Here is a 24011-nt window from a genome sequence, read left to right on the forward strand (position 1 = left end):
TCACTACCAGAGTCATGGGCAGTCGTGAAGGCTAAATGAAAGAATTACCTCCGACTGGCAAGGAAAACACATTTAAGAGGCTTATTTCCAACTCTTCACGCTGCACTCCAGAGGCTCCAGGGGATTTGGCCCGGACCCCTAGCAGGCCTCTGGGACCCCTCTTCCCTGACTCACTGGCCTCCAGGTTCATGGCCTTTCCATTTCTCCAGCCCCCTGAGCTTGCCCCCTGAGGCTGCCATAGCCTTTGCACTCAATGTTTCCTCCGCTGGGTACAGTCCTCCCCCGATCTTTGGTTGGTCCTTCTTGTCATTTTGGTCTCTGTTAAAATGGCACCTCCTGGGAGAGGCTGACCTTGACCCCTCAACCTAAAGTGATTCCTTCCTGCACTGTCACTCTTTGCTATTTTCCTTGCCTGCCTTGCCTCCATGTCAGCGAAAATGGCACATCCCCCGCAAGTAGCTAGTATGGGGCCTGGCACACAGGAGCTGCTCAATGCATGTCAAATGAGTAATCGTGCCAGACACATAATAAATGCTCATTACAACAGCATTGCTCTGCTTGTCCAGCCCTATGTGGGCCCTTGGGGATGGAGCAATGAATCAGACCCAGGCCCTTGCCTCAAGAGTTCACAGTCCATTAGGAATAAGGCCTAGAGAGAAATGATCACACCCAGGGAGTGTTAATAAGCACCCAAGAGGCCCAAACGGTGATCTGAACACTTAGAGAAGGTCACATTCACCTTCAGGGGAATCGGTGAAGCTTCTGGGGAGGAAGTGGTTAAACTAAGCCTGAAGAGCAGGTTGGATTTTCAAAGATGTGGTGGTGGTGGTGGTGGTGGTGGTGGTGACTAACTTTTGAGGACTTTTATGTGGTAGTCACTGGGTAAAAACTTCCTGTGATTAACTCCCAGCAACCCACTGAGGAAGTTATTACCCCTATTGAGACACAGAGGAGCTGTGTATTTGTCTGAGGTCAACAGTTAGTGGGTGGCAGAACCAGGATTTGAACATGGGCTGGCTGAACCCAAAGCCTGTGGTATTAGCTACATACACCCCGCAATGCCACAAGAGCACAACAAGGTTCTATGAGTGGTAAAGCATTGGAAGTATGTTGGAGGGACATTCTTCCCATGAGTACTCAGGGGACCCCCAGAACAGCCCGTGAGTTAAATGGGTGCCCTTTTAACTCTGATGGGTTCAGAGATAACGATGCTAGTGATACCTTGCACTTTTTGGGCATTTACTCCATGCATTATCATATTTATCTTTTCATTTTAGAGAGAGAGTGCACAAGTGGGGGAGAGGGGCAGAGGGAGAGAGAGAGAATCTTAAGCAGGCTCCATGCTTAGCATGGAGCCTGACATGGGGCGCAATCCCATGACCCTGGGATCATGACCTGAGCAGAGTCAGATGCTCAACCGACTGAGCCACCCAGGTACTCCTGTGCATTGTTGTATTTAGTCACCATAGCTTCTTGAGAGAAGAGGTACTATGCTCATTCCCATTTTAAAGATGAGGAAAGTGAGGCTTAGAGAGCTTGTGAAATTTTCCCAAGGTCCCACAGTAGTCAGAGATGAAGCAGTTGCTGGACTGTAAGCTTTTGGAGGTCAAGGACTATCTGTTTAACCTAACATGGCACTAGAGTATATACTCATTAAGTGAATGAATGAATGAATGAATGAATGAGTGAATGAGTGCAGCAATTTATTGACTACTCCCCCTTTAACACTTCCTTCTTAATAGTTATTGACTCTACCCCTTTAGATTAGAGTCAATTTATTGACTACTCCCCCTTTAACACTTCCTTCTTCATAGAGTTATTATAAGGATTAAATTAGATAATAAAACACCGAGCACGATTCTTGGCACCTGGTAACTACCTGCTTCTATGATTATGATTATCTGCTTCCCTATTAAGACCTTTCCCTGTTGCTGTTTTTTTTTTTTTATCCTCCTCCCCAGGCTCAGAAGTGCAGCTCCTTGAGTATGAGGCCTCGGCTGCTGGTCTCATCCAATCCTTCTCTGAGCGCTTCCCAGAGGACGGGCCCGAGTTGGAGGAGACCCTCACCCAACTGGCCACAGCTGATGCCCGGTTCTGGAAGTGCCCCAGTGAGGCCCCATCTGGCCAGGCTTGAGACCGATTTATGCAGCTCCTCCCTCAACTCCATCAAACCACGTGTATGCTAGGGGAGGAGCAGGAGCTCAGACCTTGGTGCTACCTCAGCCGAGGGTGGTGACACTAACCTCTTCCATTTGTCAGCACTTTCCAGTTTACCAAGTGCTTCTCCTGTGTTATCTCATTTGATCTGCACTGCCCTTGGTAGAGTGGGCAAGGCCAGGCTCCTTATTCTGCTTGCCAAGTGAGGGAATGGAAGTTGTGAGAAGTGACCTGTCTAGATCCTGCAGGACTCAAAACCTCTCCCAATCCAGTGCTCTTCATGTATTACTTTTATAACCAGAAAAATAAATATTAGAAACAACCACCATCTTTGTGATCTGTGTGAATCCTTGCGTTTGCCTCACTTCTCACTTGTTCCCAGGAGGGTAACGGGAGCCCTGGGGAAGGGAAGGGAGGTCAGTTTTAGACTCCCCTCTACAATAGGATTTTGATATCACCTCTAGATGGTACAAGACAAACACAAAAAGGAACATAGAGCCATTTTTGCAGTCCTCCTTTGTGGCATTTCCTGTATTTTAAAATATTACAGGAGGGGCGCCTGGGTGGCTCAGTCGGTTAAGCATCTGACTTCAGCTCGGGTCATGATCTTGCCATCCGTGAGTTCGAGCCCCGCGTCGGGCTCTGTGCTGATGGTTCAGTGCCTGGAGCCTGTTTCCGATTCTGTGTCTCCCTCTCTCTCTGACCCTCCCCCCGTTTATGCTCTGTCTCTCTCTCAAAAATAAATAAACGTTAAAAAAATTAAAAATAAAATAAAACATTACAGGAGACTAAAAACTATAGAAACTCTCAACGTCAGTCAATCCTAGGATTTAATCTCTTAACCCCGTGTTTTGTTTCTCCGAGCCCAGACCGCTAGAGCAAGATGGGAAGAAAGGACATAGAACCTTTCCAGCCCGGTTAACCATGAGGATGAAGAGGGTAAGCAGTTACTCTCACTGCTCATAAACACTAGAAGGGCTTCTCTCCAGGCCTTGAGGCCAGAGGGTCCTGTCAATAACCCAGAGATTCCAGGGCCCCCAAATTCAGGCTGGGAAGGAGCAAAGGTAAAACCTACGAGCTGGGATGAGAGACTGCGCCTCAGCAGGCAGAAGCTCAACCGAGTGCAGCGTCTGCCGCACGGTGACCTCCCTGCCCTGGGCCGGAAAGCTGAGTGCCCGGAACCTTTGTACGCGCGCTTCCCCGAGCCCGGGCGTTATTGGGCGTTGCGCGGCGGCTGGCCGAAGCCGGTTGCCAAGGCGACGTCTGCGAAGATGGCTGCTGCGTCTTCGTCTGATTCCGACTGCGGCCGAGCTGAGAGGTGAAGGTCGGGGTCTTCGAGGCCTCCTTTCCTATAAATGTAAAGAGGGGGTCTTGGGTCCTGGGATCTGGGCACCTGCGGTTCTCGGAAGGCACCGGGTGTCCTTGAACGGATTTTAGGGATCAAGTAGGGAAACTGAGGCCCAAGGAGTGAATATGCGTGTGTGTGACTCGGGGTCACTCAGGGAGCCTGTGGTGGAGCCTGGACTTGGACCCAGAGGTTCTGTATCCCCATTTCAGAGCGCCCTACACACTTCACTCTGAGACTAGCCCCCTCAAAGTTTTCTTACTCTCCCTTGGGACTCAGCGCCCGACTCTTTCCCTCCTCTCCCAGCAACGAGGCCAGTTCGAAATGGCTGGACGCACACTACGACCCCGTGGCCAACATCCACACCTTTTCCAGCTGCCTGGGTGAGTCTCTGGGACCAGGAACCCCTGCTTCTGGGTGGGGGGAGTGGGGTGGGGTGGAGGGGTCAAATAATGGTTCTGTAGTGAAGCCTCAAAGCTTCTGAAACCCCGGTTTATGGCCCTTTTGTGTTTTCCAGCGCTGGCAGATTTGCATGGGGATGGGGAGTACAAGGTAAGCATATCCCCTCAGCTGAAAGAGAATTGGGGGGTGGGGAGATATCAGAAATGAGGTTTCCTGATGGCTCCAAAGGAGTTCAGCGTAATCTGGAGCTCCTGTACCCTGAAAAAGTACATTTAGTGTTAAATTTTATTTTTATGTGGACGGTGAAGAGGACTTGTTGATTTCAGAATACAGACTGCAGAAAGCAAAGCAGAACAAAATGCTGCTGGGGATTCTACCAGGACAAAGCCTCTTAATTTTGTTAACTTGACATAATTCCTTGCTGGAAGGGCACATCCGTTGGTTGGGAGTGGGGCGTTGGAATCTGGAGAGCAAGTAGAAGGGAAGGAAGAGAGAGCTTTATGTTTATTAAAAAGGCAAGGGGCATCTGATTGGCTCAGTCGTTGATGTCCGACTGTTGTTTTTGGCTCAGGTAGTGATCCCAGGGTCATGGGATGGAGTCCCACCTAGGGCTCTGCACTGAGTATAGCCTACTTGGGATTCTGTCTCTCTCTTTTTCTGCTCCCTCCACCGCTTGCATGCTCTCCCTCTCTCTAAAATAATAAATAAATAGGGGTGCCTGGGTGGCTCAGTTGGTTAAGCGTCTGACTTCAGCTCAGGTCATGATCTCATAGTTCATGGGTTTGAGCCTCATGTCAGGCTCTGTGCTGACACCTCAGAGCCTAGAGCCTGCTTTGGTTTGGATTCTGTGTCTCCCTCTCTGTCTGCCCCTTCCCTACTCATGCTCTGTCTCTGTCTCTCAAAAATAAGTAAACATTAAAAATTAAAAATAATGATGGGGCGCCTGGGTGGCGCAGTCGGTTAAGCGTCCGACTTCAGCCAGGTCACGATCTCGCGGTCCATGAGTTCGAGCCCCGCATCAGGCTCTGGGCTGATGGCTCAGAGCCTGGAGCCTGTTTCCGATTCTGTGTCTCCCTCTCTCTCTGCCCCTCTCGCGTTCATGCTCTGTCTCTCTCTGTCCCAAAAATAAATAAAAAACGTTGAAAAAAAAAATTAAAAAAAAAAAAATTAAAAATAATGAGCATAGATTTTAAGATTAGCCATGAGTTACTAATTATTGAAACTGGATGGTATTTGGGGGTTCATTATATTAATCTCTCTGCTTTTGTATATGACTGAAAACTTTAAATAATAAAAAGGTTAAATTATAAGTTTAATAAAAACATAAAGATAAATAAAATATAAATAAATAAATTTTAAAATTAAAGGTACAGGTTTTTAAAAGATTGAGAAATATTTGGGGCTTAAAGTGGGTTAACATATATTGAGTGTCCATTTCTGGAGTAGACCCTCTTTGAGCATTTTCACATACATACATACATACATATTTATTCCCAATTTGTTAATGGGAAAATAGATTCAGACTGAATAAGCTTAGTGAGTTTGTAAAAAGTGGCAGACCTGGGTCTGGTTGCATTCCCAGTCATGTGTTTGTTCCACTATGGCTCAACCATGGGCACTGAACCCGCAGTGGGCATGTTATTTGGGCAGTTAGAAGATAGGTCTGGAACCCTACCCTTCACGGAGAGTACAGGAGAATTCGGTGGACATATGCCCCCAATTCCTGTCCTTAAAGCATTCTGCAGTTTGGCAAGTGTGCAGTGAACCTCTACTGTGTGTCAGGCATTATGCAGACACTAAAGTCAGAAATGAATCAGGGGGTGCCTGGGTAGCTCAGTCGGTTCCGCATCTGAGCGGCTCAGGTCATGGTCTCACAGTTTGTGAGTTCAAGCCCCACATTGGGCTCTGTGTTGACAGCTCAGAGCCTGGAGCCTGCTTCAGATTCTGTGTCTCCCTCTCCTTGCCCTTCCCCTGTTCACACTTGGTCTCTCTCTCAAAAATAAATAAAGACTTAAAAAATTAAAAAAAAAAACACTATGCTTAAAAAAAAAGAAATGAATCCGTACACAGTCGGGAAGAGATACAGACACTGCCCTTAATTTATCCATCGATATGGACTGAATACCTAGTGTGTGCTTGGCACTGGATTTACAGCAGTGAAAGGTATAGAAATCACAGCTCCAATAACTAATGTGAAATATTCGATGCTTTTGTGAAATAACTTTTAAGAGCTAGTTTGTTGATTCCCAGAATCTAGCCCAGTGCCTGGCCCAAATTGGGTACTCAGTAAATTTTTATGGAGTAAACAAAAGGATGTTAAAATTGAATATATGGAAAGTATTATGGGAGCAGCAGGGAGAGAATAGTGAAATCTATCTGGAGGCACCAGGAGGCAGTAACATGTGAACTGGGTGTTGAAGGATGAAAGAAATGTATCAAGAAGGTATGGAAGAGGGGAGGGGGGAAGCATTCCAGTCAGAGGGAACAGCACAAGTAGAGGCACAGAGACTTGGAAGTTTATAGCACATTTTGAAAGAGTAAATTTGAAGTTAGAAAGGGAAAGCCAATAAAAGTACTAGTTGGGCACCTGGGTGGTTCATTAGGTTAAGTGTCCAACTCTTGATTTCGGCTAAGGTCAGGATCTCATAGTTTGTGAGTTCAAGCCCCGAGTCGGGCTCAGTGCTGTCTGCTTGGGATCCTTTCTCTTTCCATCTCTCTCTGCCCCTCCCCTGCTCACGCACACTCAAACTCTATAAATAAGTAAGTAAGGAAGTAAAATAGTAGTCAATACCACTGGTTTAGACTCAGACAGACCTAGATTCCAGTCCGAGCTCCGCCACTTGCTTGAGAGTGACTTTTACCTAACATCTCTAAGTCACAGCTTCCCCATCTGTGCAATGGGGCTAATAATAGTACCTATCCCAGGAGTTGTTGAAAGGACTAAATGAATGGATGCATGTAGTGCCTGCTGTGGCTCCTGGCACACTGTACATTCTCAGAATCCAGATGCTCTGTGGCAGCCCCCATCCTGGCTGGAGAATAGCATGGATTGGAAGGTGATGGAAAACAGGTTGGAAACCAGATCAGAGAGGCCTTGAAGGCCTCACTTGGGAGAATGGGCTTGCTTGGCAGACACAGTAGCTTGGAGGATAGTTTGGAGGGTGGAAAAGAGAGACTGGGGAGCTTGGTTCTTCTCTCTGTCCACAGAGCACATCCTGTCTGCATGCATGCTTGTGCTCTCTTCCCACTTGGAAGCCAGGCTTCAGAGGCCCAGATATGAGTTTCCAGCACCTCACTGACTTTAGCCACTGTCCACTGTCTAGAATAGTGCCTGGCATGGAGCAGGCTCTGAAGAAGTGATTCCCAAATGAGTAACGAAAACATCATCTGCCACCTACTCCTCACTAGCCTTCACCGGGTTGCTTAATTCATTACCTCATTTGATTTTCACTACAAGTGTCATGAGATAGATATTCCCATTTTGTGGGTAGGAAAACTGAGGCTCAGGAAGTTTAATCAACTCTCCCAAGACCATATAACTTGCAAGCCTTTTTGCAGAGTCTCCGTGCCCCACACCTTTGGTGCATTGATATAGGAGTGAATGAATGTGCACTGGCAAAAAGGCTAAGCCCAAGAAGGGGGCCAGTGGAGAGGTCTTTAGACCCTGAGCCTGAAATAAGCCAGCCTCTTTCTACAGCTGGTGGTGGGGGATCTTGGCCCAGGTGGGCAGCATCCCCACCTGAAGGTGCTCAAAGGACCCACAGTGCTGACTGAAAGCCCATTACCTGCACTGCCAGCTGCGGCCGCCACCTTCCTTATGGAGCAACATGAACCCCGGACACCAGCTCTGGCACTCGCTTCAGGCCCTTGTGTGTATGTGTATAAGAATCTTAGGCCCTACTTCAAGTTCAGCCTGCCCCAGTTGCCGCCAAACCCCCTGGAACAAGATCTTTGGAACCAGGCCAAGGAGGTAAGTGATGTCGGGGATGGGAATGAGAAGGCAAAGATGGCCGCCACTGAGTCATCCTCATTCCCTGCCTGCCTCTGGAGCTCACAGACTTAACCTTATTCCCTTGCTGTCACAGGACCGGATTGACCCCTTGACGCTGAAGGAGATGCTGGAAGGCATCCGGTGAGAGCCCACTTTCCCCTTCATATGCCTCCCACCCCTCCCTTAACCCCCCACCCCTTCTCCTTCATCCCTCCCGTGCTTGGTCTGAACCCCAGGGCCCTGTTCCTCAACTAAATCTGCCACGATTGCCCCTCTCCTTTCAGGGAGAAGGCAGAGGTGCCTTTGTCGGTACAGTCACTCAGGTAAGGGCCCTGTGGAGGACCGGGGCTCCAGAAGCTCCAGGGGGAGGGAGTGGCTGTGGAATGGCCCGTGGAGGGAAGTAGGCCCAGGGCATGCAGGTGCCAGTTCTCTGTGTGTGCAGGTTTCTACAGCTGGAGCTGAGAGAAATGGAGGCATTTGTGAGCCAGCACAAATCCAAGTCCATCAAGCGGCAGGTAATGCCCCTTTGCTCTTTATTTCCCTATAAAAAAGGTCGGCAATTTTTTTAAAGACCTCATTTTTTTAAAGATCAGTGGTAAATTCTACAACCAACCCCCACTAGTGTCACTTTATAGTTTCCTTTCCAGCCCCTGCCACGCGTAATGGTCACAAGGCTGCAGGGCCTTACGTTTCCAGTCAACAGTGGCAGCTTTGAATTAACATATGTAGTTATAGAACTTTACATACCTTTTCTTCTCTTAAGAGTAAAGATAACATATTTTCATTAGAGAATAAAGAGAAGTATAAAGGAGAAATGACTATAATCTTACTACCCAGTGGTACTTATTCTTACCATTTTGGTACATTTTCTTACAAATATGCTTTATAATTTGTTTTCCTTGAGTATGTAATATTATATCTTGAGCATTTAAACAGTATTTAAGAGCTCCATTCTTGGGGCACCTGGGTGGCTTAGTCAGTTGAGCATCCGACTCTTGATTTCAGCTCTGGTCACGATCCCAGGGTTGTGGGATCAAGCCCCATGTTGGGCTCTGCACTGAGTGTGGAGCCTGCTTGAGATTCTCTCTCTCTCTCTCTCTCTCTCTCTCTCCCTCCCTCCCTCCCTCCCTCCCTCTCCCTCTCCCTCTCCCTCCCCCTGTCCCTCTCTCCCTCTCTCCCCCTCTCCCCCTCTCCCCTTCTCCCCCTCTCCCCCTCTCTCCCTTTGCCCCTCACCCCCATTTGTTCTCTCTCTCTCTCTCTCTCTCTCTCAAATAAATTTTTAAAAAAGGTTTAAATTTAAAGAAAAGAACTCCATTCTTAATGGCCCCTTGATTATTTCCTTAATTGTCAATTCTTTCATTCTTAGTTTATGTAACTGTTCACATGCAGGTCATTAGCTAAGAAATGTATCCCTTTTGTTCACTTCATATTTTTCTTAATTATCATTTTAATGGTTTTATTGATGAACCTGTTCAGTAAACTCTAGTGATTCCTGACCTAGGGGCTGACCTTCAGTCCCATCCCAGAGCTGTTCTCTGCATTTTTGAAAGCCTCATGGGAACCTTCCACTTCCTGTAGAAGCCACTTGAGCCAACACATTGGCCAACGCATGCCTCAGCTTTTGGCTAGCCTTAGACCAATTCTGTGGGAAATATTGTTGTCTCCTGCTGATCAGCAGCTTAAATCCACTGGTGTCAGTATCTTTGAGTACGTATAAAATCATGAAATGAATTAATTATTGCTTCAAAGTTGCAGTTTAGGGGAGTGAGGCAATCTTTCCAAGATATATGTCATGGCTATATAATTGGAAACCATTAACATCCACATTTCTATAACCTTTTTCTTTCCACTAGGCATTGAGAATGATTCCTCTTTTTTAATCTTAAAGATAATCACATGGGTTGCGTAGGTGGCTCAGTTGGTTGAGTGTCTGATTCTTCATTTTGGCTCAGGTTATGATCTCACCGTTTGTGAGATCAAGCCCTGAGTCAGGCTTTGTGCTGACAGCACAGAGCCTGCTTAGGATTCCCTCCCTCTCTCTCTGCCCCTCCACTGCTCATGCATACTCTCTCTCTCTCTCAAAATAAATAAAAATAAACATTAAAAAAAAAGACACAATGAGCAGTTTTAGCCAGAGAAAATTTTGGTCCTGCTAAATTATTTTCATAGGACAAATTTCTAAAAAAGAGATCATCCTCTTCTCTTTTAAAAGTTTTCTCTCCAGGGGAGCCTGGGTGGCCCAGTCGGTTAAGCGTCCTCAGGTCATGGTCTTGTAGTTCATGAGTTCGAGCCCCATGTCAGTGTAAGCTCTGTGCTGACAGCTCAGAGCCCAGAGCCTGCTTCAGATTCTGTGTCTCCCTCTCTCTCTGCCCCTCCCCCGCTCACACTCTGTCTCTCTCTCTCAAAAATAAACATTAAAAATAAATAAAAAATAAAAGTTTTCTCTCCAATCACAATTATAAAAGGAACATGTGCCCACTGTAGAAATTCTACAAAAGCACAATGAAGAAATTAAACATTACCTGTGATTTCATTGTCCAGATAGAACCAATTTGAGTAAATATGAGTTTCACCTGCCAGCATGTGCTTTTTTATTCATATGTTTTTAAACGAGGATTATACTAACATAACATTTTACCCATTTTTTTCTCTGAATACATTAGAAGTGTTTTCTCTATCATTGAATCTTCTTTTAAAAGTGTGATTTTTCTTTAATGACTATGTGGTTTTTGATCAGATGGAAATTTGTAATTGACTTAAACAGTTCACTGTTGTTAGAAAGTTAAGTTTGTTGCTGGGGCACCTGAGTGGCTCAGTCGGTTGGGTGTCTGCCTTCGGCTCAGGCTCATGGTTCGTGGGTTCAAGCCCCACATTGGGCTCTGTGCTGACAGCTCAGAGCCTGCAGCCTGCTTCGGATTCTGTCTCTGGCTCTCTCTGTCCCTCCCCGGCTTGTGCTCTGTCTCTAAAATAAATAAATATCAAAAAAATTTTTTTGAAAAAAAAAAGTTAGGTTTGTTGCCATAAATACTTTTGTACATAAAACTTACATCACATCTCTGATACTCTTCCTCCTCCTTTGCTCTCTTTCTTCCCTCCTGTGGTTTCCTTGGGGTATCTGTGGGGATGGTGGGTGGGGACCCCCTGGCTGACTCCTGGAGTTCTTCTACAGACAGTCATCACCACCATGACCACCTTGAAGAAGAACCTGGCTGACGAGGATGCGGTTTCCTGCCTGGTGCTGGGCACTGAGAACAAGGAGCTCCTGGTGTTGGACCCGGAGGCCTTCATCATTTTGGCCAAGGTCAGTCAGTATGGGGCCAGGCCCTCGGCACAGCTGAGGCCCAGGCTGCATTCCCTCCCTCTACTCCCTCCCCCATCTCCTGCCCCTAGTTCTTGGTGATACACATTGTAGAAAAATTATAAAATGTAGATGAGCATAAAGAAAAAAGTATATGTCCAAAAATACCACCACCCACAATATCTACTATTAAAGTTTTGCCATGTCTTTCTGGACATTTTTATATTGAGACACAGATATAGAACTCATAAATAATTTTTTTTTTACAAAAACGGCTTTGTGGTAAGGATCACATAACCTACTCTTTTCACATACTAGGAACTCATCAGTGTCTTTCTATATCTGAATAAAACGACATTAGCTTCTTTAAAGGCCATACAACATCCATTATATAAATGGGCCATAATTTATTTACCTTATCACTCACTGTATGTTTACATTGTTTTCAGTTTTCACTACTGTCAGCACCAGTGCAGTAGGCCTCCTTGCCCAAACCCCTGTGCATGTTTATCTAAATACGTCTTTAGGGTACATTCCTAGAAGTGGCATAGTTTTGTCAAAGGTATAGACAAAACTGTTGCCGAGTTTCCGTCCGGGAAAAGTATACAAAAACTGTGACCAGCAGGGTGACAATGAGGAGATTGGGACTTTGGACAAGGAACCAACTCACAGGCGTTATTTCAAGGTAGGGAAGGATGGGCACCAGAAAAATCGGGATGTTTGAGCCTCTCCTTTGCAGATGAGCCTACCCAGCGTCCCCGTCTTCCTGGATGTTTCTGGCCAGTTTGATGTGGAGTTCCGGCTTGCTGCTGCCTGCCGCAACGGGAACATCTATATCCTGAGAAGGTAACTGCATCATGGTCTGTGGGGCCAGAAGGAACATCTCCGAAACCGGCTGGTTTCAGGGGCTTTGGGGCTGGTATTTGGGAGTGGAAAGAGATGGGAACTTGGCTAGGAAGGTGAGCTCACGTGCATAGGGGGCCACCTGCAGGCTTGTGTGATGAGCAGGCAAAGTGAGAGACTGGGTAAGGTGGCTGTAGCACGTGAGCAGTGCAGTCAGTGATGGGAAGAAACAAAAACAGCCTCCCATTTGCTGTATTGCTTTATAGGTATGTGACACTTCTTTATGCTTTAGGCTGATAATCATTTTCTAATTAAAGAAATATTTTGGAGCACGTACCATGTTTTAAGCATTATGTAAAGCATAGAGGATGTATTGCTAAATGATATAAACTAAGCATAGGCCCTGCCCTCAGGGGAAGACAGATGTTAAAGTCAACAAAGCAAGATGTATTTCGAATTGGATGCATGCTTTGGAGGAAAAATGCAAGCTCAGTGGGCAAAAATAATAGGGCCAAGGTGATCAGTGAACACCTGTCTATGGAGATAATTTGGAAGGTTAAGAAGGAGCCAGTTATTCCAAAAGTGGGGAAGAAGTGTTGTAAGCAGAGAAAACTTAAGCAAATTCAAGATAGAAAAGACATTGCCATGTGCTCCTCAAGCTTGATGGTCAGGGGGGAGGGTGGAAAGAGATGTGTGCAGACCAGGCATGGCCTGTTAGGACATGATAAAGATTTTGAGTTTGAAAACTCTCATGGGGTTTAATCAGAAGACTATTATGAGCCATTTATATTTTTAAGAGATTACTCTGCTGGGTGGAGAGTAGATTGGAAGGAGGACCAGAGACCAGAGGGAGGCTCTCGGATGGGTCATCAGATGGGATATGATCATCTGATGGCCATCATATGAAGAAAGGGGAGCCATAGCCTGTGATTAGTAGGCAGGAATTACCCCTACTTTCTTGATAAGAGAAACTAAGATTTAGAAGCTGGGAAACTGAAAACAGTGCATCTACACATAGCAGACTTCTCATGCATTTCTGATAAATTGCTACACTGCCTAAGTCCAGTGGCACTTCACCTAGCCTAAGTACACTCACTGTAAACCATTAAATGCCAGGTCATCACACAAATCACTGTAGTAAAGGCAGCAGGGAGACTGGGAAAGAAAACACACTTCATGTTATCCAAGGTCACACAGCTGCTAAGTGGTAAACGTGGAAACAATACTATGGTCATCTACTTTGGGGTCCAGGTTCCTTCAGGGATAGTCTGTGGGGCTTAGAAAGAGGAGTGTCAGCCAGGGAAGGCGAGGCTTAGAGAGGCTCTGGAGCTTGGAGAGTGTGTCTTTATTCCACAGAGACTCCAAGCGCCCCAAGTACTGCATCGAGCTGAGCGCCCAGCCTGTGGGGCTTGTCCGGGTACACAAGGTCCTGGTGGTGGGCAGCACCCAAGACAGCCTGCATGGCTTCACCCACAAGGTGTGGCCTTTGGGCAAGCATCACTCCCCAGCCCCTCCATGTATGTGTCTCTGGTCCCCCTTAGCAAGCGATTCCTTCTGGTGTCTCTTTCCCTGCAACTCCAGCCACCCCTTCTTTCCACACTGTGTCCTGAACGCTCCCAGGGTAAGAAGCTCTTCTCTCCCAGGGTAAAAAGCTGTGGACAGTGCAAATGCCAGCAGCCATCTTGACCATGAATCTCCTGGAGCAGCACTCCCGGGGCCTGCAGGCCGTCATGGCTGGGCTGGCCAATGGAGAAGTCCGCATTTACCGTGATAAGACCCTGCTCAATGTCATCCGCACCCCGGTGAGCTGCTGACTCCGCTTTGTTCTGGTCCCACCTCTGGGGCTTCTTAGCTGCCTCTCCTGATCCCCACCTGATGTCCTTGACTTTTGATGTATCTCAGAAACATTTGTTGAGCATCTCATGTGCACAGCCCATGTGGGGGATAAAACAATGTCTAAATCCTGCCTTCAGGGAATTTATAATTTAAGATGACAGCTAGCCAGAGACACCGCTAATTCAAATACAAGCAAGTCTAAAGCGGAACAAAGTACTGAAAAAGCACAGAGGGGCCTAGCAACTGGGGTGGGGGTGGGGGTGGTGAAGGATAAATGGGGGTGGAACTCACAAGCCATTTCATAGCAAGTGACAGTTCCTCTGGGCCTTGAAACAATTTGCCAAGTGAATACATAAAGAATATTCCAGACTGAAAACAGCATGAACAAAGGCTGAGAGGCATGAATGTTCTTGATTAAGGAATACAGGTGGCTTGAGGAATTTGGATTAGAGTTTTTCAAACACTAAGTTGTGGGTCATTAAATTAATTTAACGGGCCACAACCAGCAACATAAAAAAGAAAGCTCAGAGGGGGCACCTGGCTGGCTGGGTAGAGCACGTGACTCTTGATCTCAGGGTCGGAAATTTAAGCCCCACATTGGGCGTGGAGCCTACTTAAGAAAAGAGAAAGAGGGGCACCGGGATAGCTCAGTCAGTTAAGCATCCAACTTCAGCTCAGGTCATGATCTCACAGTTCGTGGGTTCGAGCCCCGCGTCGAGCTCTGTGCTGACAGCTCAGAGCCTGGAGTCTGCTTCGGATTCTGCGTCTCCCTCTCTCTCTACCCCTTGCCTGCTCATACTCTGTCTGTCTCTCTCTCTCTCTCTCTCAAAAATAAATAAGCATTAAAAAGGAAAGAAAGCTCAGGTTATATCACATGTGAAACGTGTGTGTGTGTGTATGTGTAAAGTTTGAGAGCAGTTGGTTTGAACTGTAGGCCTGCTGTAGGGGTGGGAGGAGGGTAAAGAGGAGAGGGACAGTAAAGGGAGGTTGGAGTCTGATGTGGAAGGCCTTAAGTTGTTCTAACCAGGAGGACAAAAGCCATGGGAATTTTTTTGGCAGAAAATAGACACGATCCTGTTTATATCTTTGAAAGGCATCAGTGTGAAGGACAGATTAAGGAAAAAGACCAGGCTGGGGACCTGTTAGAAAGGTGACCCCAGAAGCCCAATGACATTCAGTCTGGAACTGTGAGTGCGGCAGTGAGATTGGATGGGAGATGAGAAATAGAGGAAATATTTCAGAGGCAGCATTGCCCCAGGCCTTACCTCACATCTCTTTATTCTATCATATCTGGGGTCTCCCAGCCTTATCACTCCACCTCAGTCTTGCTCTCCTCTCCATGGTATTTTCCCAACTAAGTCCTGGTGTCTCCACCACAGGATGCAGTGACCAGCCTTTGTTTTGGCCGGTATGGGCGGGAAGATAACACCCTCATCATGACCACACGAGGTGAGCAGACTTAGACCTGGCAAGAGTTTTAGAGTTAGACGCAAAGGTGACAGGCTAGATCGTAGGAAAGAAGATGTGGATGTGAAGCATAGGCAGGCCTGGGTTTGGGAAGCAAGGCTTGTAGACACATGTCCTGTCTGAGGCCAGCTCATCAGCAGTTTGGTTTCACTTCCCAGGCACCAGTGTTTCCAGTTCACCCCAGTCTCCTCAGTGTCTGAGGAGACATCACAATATTTAATTAACATTTATTATGTTAATTAACTATTAACATCACAATAGTTAATAAGTAACTACTGAATGAACGGATGGATAGTAGGACATTATTAAAACATCCTTTATTCCTTCTAGATACCCAGAATCTCAGCAGGAAGACACACATGGACAGAATTGGGTCTATATGAGGCAGATTGTTTGGGGAGGAAGGAATGGGAATGTAGGGTAGAACTGGGGAGGACAGATCTATTTCTGTCTGTCCACTTCCCTAGGCGGTGGCCTGATTATCAAGATCCTGAAGCGTACGGCAGTGTTTGTGGAAGGGGGAGGTGAGGCGGGCCCCCCACCAGCCCAGGCCTTGAAACTCAACGTGCCCCGAAAGACCCGGCTTTACGTGGATCAGACGCTGCGAGAGCGGGAGGCTGGCACTGGTGAGTCTCAGGCCAGGTCCTGCCTCTTCCTTCTCCGTTGCTCTAAAGCAGCAAGAACTGGGTGAACCCGCCTGGGTGCCCCAAGCACTGGGCAACCAGGCGGCTTTCCTGCCTCTGGAAGTCCAGAGACAGCCTAGGAGGTGTCCCCTACCTCCAATAACTGCCTCAAGGTGGGAGATCCTGTGGGTGAGGGCACACGCCCTTCGAATGCAGAGGGGAGAACAGTTGCTTCTAGATGCAGGAATTCTCATGAGAGAAGCTGAATTTGACCAGGGTTCTTCCTTTTCCTATTCAGTTTTTCTTGCTCTTTCATTCATTCTTCCCTTCATTCGGTACCCAGGATTATGCCAGGCCTTGTGCCAAATGCCTTGAAATGGGTTTAGACCCCTACCTTAGGAACTCAGTCTACCTTGCTAATTTCACATGCGTGACAGATGTAGAAGAAGTCTCCGCAAAGGGCTGTTGAGACTCACAAGAGTGAGGAAGTTTGCCTGGGCGCCTGGGAGAGGCTTCAGAGAGAGGTGACACTGGACTTCACCCTAAAATGATTACAAGTCCACCAGCCAGAGAAGGATAGGGAAGGGAGATTCAGGCAGAGGCGTGAGTAGAGTCACAGGATCCTACCTGGATTTAAGTGGCATCTTGCACGTGGTTGCGGGAGTGGTGCAGGAAGGCCAGGGGGGCCAGAGCAGGGGCTGGAAAGGCAGGGCAGAGCTGGCTCCGAAAGGGCCTGGAGTGCAAAGCTAAGATGTTTGGTTGATTCTAGGTAGTGGGGGCTGGGAAAGATGTTAAGCCGAAAAATACAGTGACTCGACCAGCTCTGTCTTATAAAGGGACCTTGCTGATAGTTTTAAAGGGTAAATTAGAGGATAAAAGAGCTAGCAGGCTGTTGTAGCTGAGAGAATCCAAGAGAAACAATTGAAACATTCAAGAAATAATTAGGAAGTTCTCTAAAGTGACCAAATGTAAAATATGCAAAATTCAATAATTTGGTATATACCAAGTTGGAAAATCCAAAGTTTCCATTCACAATGGCAACAAAATCCCTAGAAAATGTCAGTCTAAGAAAGAAAGTTATAAAACTGCTCTCAAGAACGTAAAAGACCATCTGAATATTTCAATGATGAGACTCTCAGGGTAGCACGACCTAATGCTTTAAAGCTGCTGATTAATTAACAGCTTCTAAAATTAATCTAGGAACATAGCAACGTTACAGTGAAAATCCCTATAGGGTTTATTTTGAGGACTTGCCACTTGATTTTCGGTAAATCTAAGAAATTGGGGGATGGAATTTAAGAATGAGGGGACCTTTGGGGTGCCTGGGTGGTTCTGTCAGTTAAGCATCCAACTCTTGATTTTGGCTCAGGTCACGATCTCATCATCGTGGGTTTGAGCCCCTCATCAGGCTCTGGGCTGATGGTGCAGAGCCTGCTTGGGATTCTCTCCCTGCCCCTCCCTCTACCACCCCCCCCCCGCCCCCCGCAAATAAATAAACATTAAAAAAAAAAAAAAAAAAGAATGAGGGGACATAGCCTCTCAGCAGAAGGAACTATATGAACTAGAAAGCTGTAGGAATTAGCAGCTGTGGTGTGATACGGAGATTGATATCGATCCAGGGCACATTTAGAAAGTCCAGAAACAGACCCTCGTGTATGGGAAAAGTCAGTTTATGTTAAAGGTGTTGTTTCAAATTAGTGGGGAAAGGAAAGCCTGTCCACAAAACATAATTGGGACTGCATGCTTCTAGAAAAAAAAAGTTAGAACTCTACTTCATACCAGACACAAAAATGAATTCTGAGTAAATTAAAAATAAGTCATAAAAGTACTAGAGGAAGAAGGAAAGACTAATAGATGGGCTAACAGGCTAACGTCCAGACATGAGACCTCTGAGGGGTGGGAGGCGCCTGACACGCGTGGAAAGGCGAGGACCAACTGGCAAGCCAGCGTGCTAAGCCTGGAAAAGGGTCCCGGGGGGAACGAAGAGGGCATGGGCTCTGGAGGCGGCTTTGAGGAAGAGTTCTCAGACCTTGGCAAATGAGTAACCGTGAGAGGTGAGCCTGGCACGTTGGTGGATGGGGACGCAGTGACGGAGTCGGGGGAATGACGTGCGTGTCCGCGGTGTTGAGTTCGAGATGTCGGTGGGACGTCCAGGTGGTGACCATCAGGCAGCTGGAAGCAGGACTGAGAGTGGACGTGGGCCCGGTCCTGAGCGGGGCACTGCAGCCTCGGTAGTGACAAGTCCCCACCCTCAGGAGCTCGAAGCTGTTCCTCAGTGGAGTGCTCACAGCCGGGGCAGGGCATAGAGGAAGAGGACCAAGGACAAGACTTAAGGGAACACTAGCCCTTAGGGCGAAATCGAAGGAGCCATCCCGGAGAGTGGGATTGTGTGGTGGTAGGAAACCAGAAAGCAGGAGGCAGCCAGCATGTGGCCCACGGCGTCCAGTGTCACCGGACCGAGGCCAGGCTATTGCACCTTGGTCCTCCCTTTCCCACGTTCCCAGCTCCTGCGGCCCCTGCCTTCCTCTTGTGCTGTCTGAACAGCAGCCCGCGCAAGACACCCTCTCCCCTGCCTCTGCCCCCTCCTTCCCTCCTTCCCTCCGGCACCAGCCCTTTGTGCGCCTCTCCTCAGCCATGCACCGGACCTTCCAGACCGACCTCTACCTGCTGCGCCTCCGGACTGCCCGCGCCTACGTGCAGGCCCTGGAGTCCAGCCTGAATCCTGTGTCTGTGACAGCCCGGGAGCCCCTCAAGCTGCACGCTGTGGTGAGCACCCAGGGCTAGGGGGCAGTCAGGCCACCTCAGGGCCAGAGGGGCAGAGGGCAAGGGTGGGTAGGAATCCCTCAGCCCCAGAGCCAGTTCTGAGCCCACTAGGCCTTGTGCCCCCTTCTCCCCTCCCAGAGGCCCAGAGACCGAGTGTCCGTCTTCCTGTGGGAGGGTGCTCTCTCTCCTCCCCTCTGCTGTGCTGCCTCTTCCCTCAGCGGGCCGTGGAGCGGGCCACACTCTCCAGCTCCTTCAGCCCATGCCGTGCCTCAAAACAAGCCCCCGCTTTTGGGGCAGGGCACACAAGTAGTCACCTTGGGACATTTCTTCCCAGGACTGGAGGGACTCTGACGGCTATGGTACGGGGAAGAAAACTGTTGGTTTCAGTAACCGTGGGCAGCCTGGGGGCTAGGACTGCCTGCTACAGGGAAGGGAGGTCCTGAGACGTGCACGGGAGGAGGAGACCCTGCACTCAGACGCAAGAAACCTCAAGGTCATCTGGGCTAAATGGGTCCCAGAGGCGTGCTGTCTGACCCAAATGGGTTTCCAATTTCTCTTTCCCTAAAGGAAGTAGATAGATAGAGGGAGAGGCTACAAAGCAACTGAGAATGAAAGGGAGGAACATGAAATCCCTGTGCCTACCCTAGGGTGGGAGTGGGAGGAAGTCAGATCCTGGGAAGAGAGCAGCAGGGACAGTGGTGAGGCCATAGGTGGGAGCTGGGCTTTCATCTCTGGGCCAGCTCTGCCTCTGACCAGCTTCCTGTGCAGTCTGCATCAAGCCCCTTCCCCCACTTGGCCTTTGCTGATCCCTGTACAAACAGGAACTAGCCTCTGGGCTTCTGAGGGGCCTTTTGAGGGGCAGGACGATACATTAGAGCAGTTGGAAGAGAGTAACTCGAGAACATTGATGACAAAGCAGGAGGACAGGGCCAGGGCACACGGGATTCAGTGCCCAAGGCCACTGTTCCTGAGGGCTTCCTCCACCCACCCCACCTTCTCCGCAGGTTCAGGGCCTGGGTCCCACCTTTAAGCTCACACTTCACCTGCAGAACACCTCAGCAGCCCGACCCATCCTGGGGCTGCTGGTCTGCTTCCTGTACAACGAGGTGCTCTACGCCCTGCCCCGGGCCTTCTTCAAGGTACTGGGCTGCCCCACTGAGACATGGATTGAGGGGAAGACCAGGCTGGGGCCTGATTAGGTGCCCACAGAGCCCTAACAGGTCAGTGGTGAGGGAGCTGGCGGGTGGCCACAGCCACAGACCAGGCTGGGGTATGGCAGGGTCCTCCCCTGGGGAGAATGCCCAAGACCTGCCTTGGCTCCTTTTCTCCCGGCCTGAGAGAGGTCTCAAGGAGCCACACGGAAGGTTCTAGGAGAAGAGCCAGAACCCAGAGCCCATCCTGCCTCGCAGCCATGCCTGCGGTGGGAATGGGAGCCTTTTTCTGCCCCAAGGAAAATTTTCCACAGAGTGAAGGGCCTAATTTCCCCCCCAGATCCAATTTGATCCTAAGTTGGGAGGACCAGAGGCTGAGAAAGATTGGTCTGAGTTTAATCCTGGACATACATGTGGTCCTCGAGCGTCCACTCTCCTCACTGAACCCATATGCCCTGTGAATGGGCCCATCAGCCCCACCCGCCCTGCCAGGCCTATGCTGAATTCAGCTGCTACAGCAGGTGTGAGAGTGCTTTGGAATCTGCCAAACACTGTCCAGGCATGAGAGCTGATTTCCTTACCTGTCTGTCCCCAAACCCAGGTCCCCTTGCTGGTGCCAGGGCTCAGCTACCCACTAGAGACCTTTGTGGAGAGTCTCAGTGACAAGGGCATCTCGGACATTATCAAGGTAGGTCGCCCACTGTTGGTACCACGTCGGGGAGACAGAGTGAGGGGGACAAGGCCCCCACATGGCTGCCAGGTCCGGGTGGGTGTCTGCAGCCTCCCCATCCCCTTTGACAGAGCCCTGGTGGCCTGTCACTGGGACCAGTGCAGACCAGGCTGGGCTTGGCCTTTGCAGGGAGCAGGAAGTAAAGGGGGCATGCCCCTACTGCCACGGCACTTCCTCCGTAGGTGCTGGTGCTTCGTGAAGGCCAGAGTGCACCCCTCCTGAGTGCCCACATCAACATGCCCGTGAGCGAGGGGCTGGCAGCCGCCTGACCCCTGGACTGGTGTTAAAGCCCCTGTAGAATCCGGACCAGGAAGATTCAGCCGCTTCCACTCAGCTGGGCAGAGTCAATGGCCCAGTCCCCGAGCAGCAGTGTGTTGGGGCCACGGTTTCCTTCTCCTCTCCTAAGTGTCCCCGTTCTCACCACCCTGACTGCTGGGTGACCGATAGCAGCAGGTCAGTGAGTACCCAGGAGGTTCAGCTCCTTCCCCCTCAGGAAAACCCAGCCATTTGCCCACCGGACTACTGCTGTCCTTCATCCTCCCACTTTTGTCCAGAAATCACCCCCAGGGCCGAAGGAAGATCTCTGAAGTGGTCAAGGTGAGATGAGGGGCTCGGGCCCAGCCTTCTCCTTTGCTGCTTTCTGTAGGCACGTTACTCCTGGGTTGCTGCAGGCCCAGGCCAGAATTGGCCACGGCCTGGCCTGGGGTAATCAGAGGCTTTTCTTGGGTGAGACCGAGCCCCCTGTTGCTCCCTGGGGTTCCAGAGGCTTGTCTGATGCTGGTCAGATTACAGGCAAAACACATTCTCTGATTTCTCCTTGTGAGCCAAACAAGGGAGCCTAGGGAGTAGTTGCCTCCCCACAGGGGCCTTTCCTGAAATCTTGGGCGCAGCCAAAGTCTCAGGCCTGTGATGCTCCATGAAGATCGCCAAGGGAGGAGGTGGTGCCAGGAAAGCATAGGGCGCCCGTGCCAGGAGCTAGTGGCCCCCGCCCCCACCGGGCTTCTGAACACCACACAACCGCCGCTCCTGACTTGGTCGCTCGTGTCCAGAAAGAGCGTCCCAGGAGAGGAAGGCTCAGTTAGAGCACAAGTGGGACTGGGGTGCACAGGAGAGGCGTTTCCGGGCCCTGGGGAGGTGGCACAGGAGGCAGAAGCCCAGAACTGCTCTTCTGTGCCCTGGAGCCCAGATCAATCACGTAAGTGGAAAGTTTACTGGGCAGTGGCATTAGCTGGAAAGGCATGGACCAGAGGTGTTGAGTGAGGCTAAAGACTGAGGGAAAGCACATGTTCAGACCACAAGGGCCCTAGACCCACAGTCCCGGACCTCAGTGCCTCCTGAGCCCTGGCCAGTGTTAGGCTGGTGCTACCAGGGCCACCTTGAACCACTTAGGAGCCAGGAACCCTGCTCCCTGAGCACCTGTCTTTTCCTCTGTATGACCAGGTGCAGCCTAGCATATGGTACCTCAGCCTTGTGGGAAGTAACCAAATCCTTCTAGGCTGTAGTTTCCCCACAAGTAAAATGAGGCAGTTTGTGACCAAATTGAGCTCTAGCATCCTGTGAGCTTGGCAGCCGCTCTAGAGGAAATGAGGACTCCACTCCAGAAAGGGGGGATTTGACAGGAGTAACTGCAGGGCTTTTGCCCTTGAGACCAAGGGCCCCACACTAACTGCCATGGCCGGGCAATAACCTCTTGTCCGGGACCCCAGCAAGGGATTGGGGTGACACAGCTCTCAGCTTACCCCAAACCCTCCCAAGGAATGCATTCTGGGGCCAGGTTAAGAAAGGATGGGGTTTGGACCAAAGAAAGAGCCCATCCGCCTCCTCTGTGCAGAGCCTGGCCGCTTGTAGACATAGATTAATTGGGTCAGGGTGGTGAAGGGTCTCTAGATCAAGCCAAGTGAGTCACAGTTGGACGAAGCAGGAGGTTTAACCTGCAGAGCTTCCTAAGAGAGCTTGGCAGAGATGGAAAGGCCTGCTCTAGAAGGTAATAAGCCCCTTATCGCTAGAGCTCTGTCACTGGGGCTGGGCTAGCTCTTCACTGGGCCGTATGACCATACAATCTCTTCTTCCCCAATCATGTGATGACTGTGTGAGCTCGGAACACCAAGTCTAGTTTGTAGCTATTCATGATGATGGAAGTGGAGAAGCTTCCTATGCCCAGCACCTAAAGAGAGTTTGTATGATGTAATACTATGTATCTATTATTAAAAATACATGAACTGCACTGATGTGGACAAGTATACATAAAGCAACATGAAACCAGGAACAGTGCATGGTACCCAGTGCACTCACTAGTTGGAGCTCCAGGAGATTGTGTACATTAGGGATGAGGGAGGTTATTATCTTTTAAAAAAGTATTTATCTAAAACCACGTACCTACTTAGTACTATGGAATTAGTTTATAACGAGAAAATTCTCCCCATTCCCCACTACTGCTCCCTTGCTACAATCATTTTCAGTTCTCTTAGCTATTTTTTTAAGTAATCTCTGCATCCAGTGGTGGGGCTTGAACTCAACCCCAAGATCACGAGTCGCATACTCCACTGACTGAGCCAGCCAGGTATTCATTAGCTATTTATCTTAAAAATATGCTTATATTTTTAAGATAAAATTGCTTAAAATTTTATCTCTTGCTTGATTTATCATTCTAGACACTATCTCTTGGGTCCCTATTGTAAAAGGCGAGGCTTTAGCTCTCTTGTGGAGTACTTTGCGCCTTTTCTCCCCACTTTTTAGGTAAATCAATACTTACTGTTTAGATGGCTGTTTATCTTACTATATGAAAGTTGTTCCCTGCAGAGCCAAAATTGGGATATAATTAAATTACCTTTTAATTTTTCATGGAGTTAATAATTGCCTTTTTTTTTTTATTTGGTTAGTTTTCTGTATGTAGCAATTGTTCATTCTTCCCTCATCCATTCTGACAGTTACTTTGTTTTCCTGGATACTTTCCATCATCCCCTGCCTCAGTGAGGACTGTTTGCTCTCTAGAACTACTGCAGACTATTTCTCCTGACTAGAGCCTCTGACTCCTGGGCCCCTTCTCTTCATCCTTACAGTTCTTTTACCCCTCATTTGGTGGAGTGTATCCACAGTACTGCCTTTAAAAAGTCACTAGAGTTAAAAAATTTTAGTACACTGTCTAAAAATTTCTTTATCCCATTCACATACATGTGTGATAGCAGGTCATAAAATTTGAAGTTGAAAATAGTTTTCATGCAAGAAAATCATTTTTACGGCGGTATTCCCTTGTGCTCTGATTTTTGGTAATGCTGTTGAGAAGTTGCATGCCATTTTTGCTCCTGGCCTTCTTGTTCTGAAATGTCAGGACATGACTTACATGTGTGTCGTTATTTGTTGTGCTGTGAGGTGGAAATGTATATCCCTTACTTCTACAAAATTTTG

The 24011-nt window shown here is 48.6% G+C and overlaps 2 protein-coding genes across 8 annotated transcripts in view; both read left to right on the forward strand.

Moving 5' to 3' along the window:
• The window catches only part of DPP3 (dipeptidyl peptidase 3), a 37740-nt gene extending 35255 nt beyond the window's left edge, over window positions 1-2485 (forward strand). For all 6 annotated transcript variants that reach the window (XM_040466145.1, XM_040466146.1, XM_040466150.1 and 3 more), the window contains exon 18: window positions 1962-2485. In XM_040466145.1, coding sequence (XP_040322079.1) covers window positions 1962-2134 — 173 coding nt within the window. In that variant the 3' untranslated portion in view covers window positions 2135-2485. The remainder of the gene's footprint in view (window positions 1-1961) is intronic.
• Window positions 2486-3364: 879 nt separating this feature from the next.
• BBS1 (Bardet-Biedl syndrome 1) lies at window positions 3365-22830 on the forward strand. Of its 2 annotated transcripts, none has more exons than XM_040466116.1 (17): window positions 3365-3475; window positions 3809-3885; window positions 4020-4054; window positions 7602-7874; window positions 7990-8036; window positions 8180-8218; window positions 8338-8410; window positions 11065-11196; window positions 11933-12039; window positions 13393-13513; window positions 13680-13838; window positions 15252-15321; window positions 15807-15965; window positions 18595-18728; window positions 19730-19864; window positions 20478-20564; window positions 20789-22830. In XM_040466116.1, the coding sequence occupies exons 1-17, from the start codon at window positions 3429-3431 to the stop codon at window positions 20873-20875; spliced, it is 1782 nt and encodes a 593-aa protein (XP_040322050.1). In that variant the 5' UTR covers window positions 3365-3428; the 3' UTR covers window positions 20876-22830. The 2 variants fall into 2 exon arrangements, with proteins under 2 accessions (XP_040322050.1, XP_040322049.1); XM_040466115.1 differs by having other exon boundaries at window positions 3391-3475; window positions 3782-3885.
• The last annotated feature ends 1181 nt before the right edge of the window (window positions 22831-24011 follow it).

This window comes from Herpailurus yagouaroundi, unplaced genomic scaffold (genome assembly GCF_014898765.1).
Source record: "Herpailurus yagouaroundi ecotype Mexico unplaced genomic scaffold, PumYag 569, whole genome shotgun sequence".
In the NCBI taxonomy this organism is placed as follows: domain Eukaryota; kingdom Metazoa; phylum Chordata; class Mammalia; order Carnivora; family Felidae; genus Herpailurus; species Herpailurus yagouaroundi.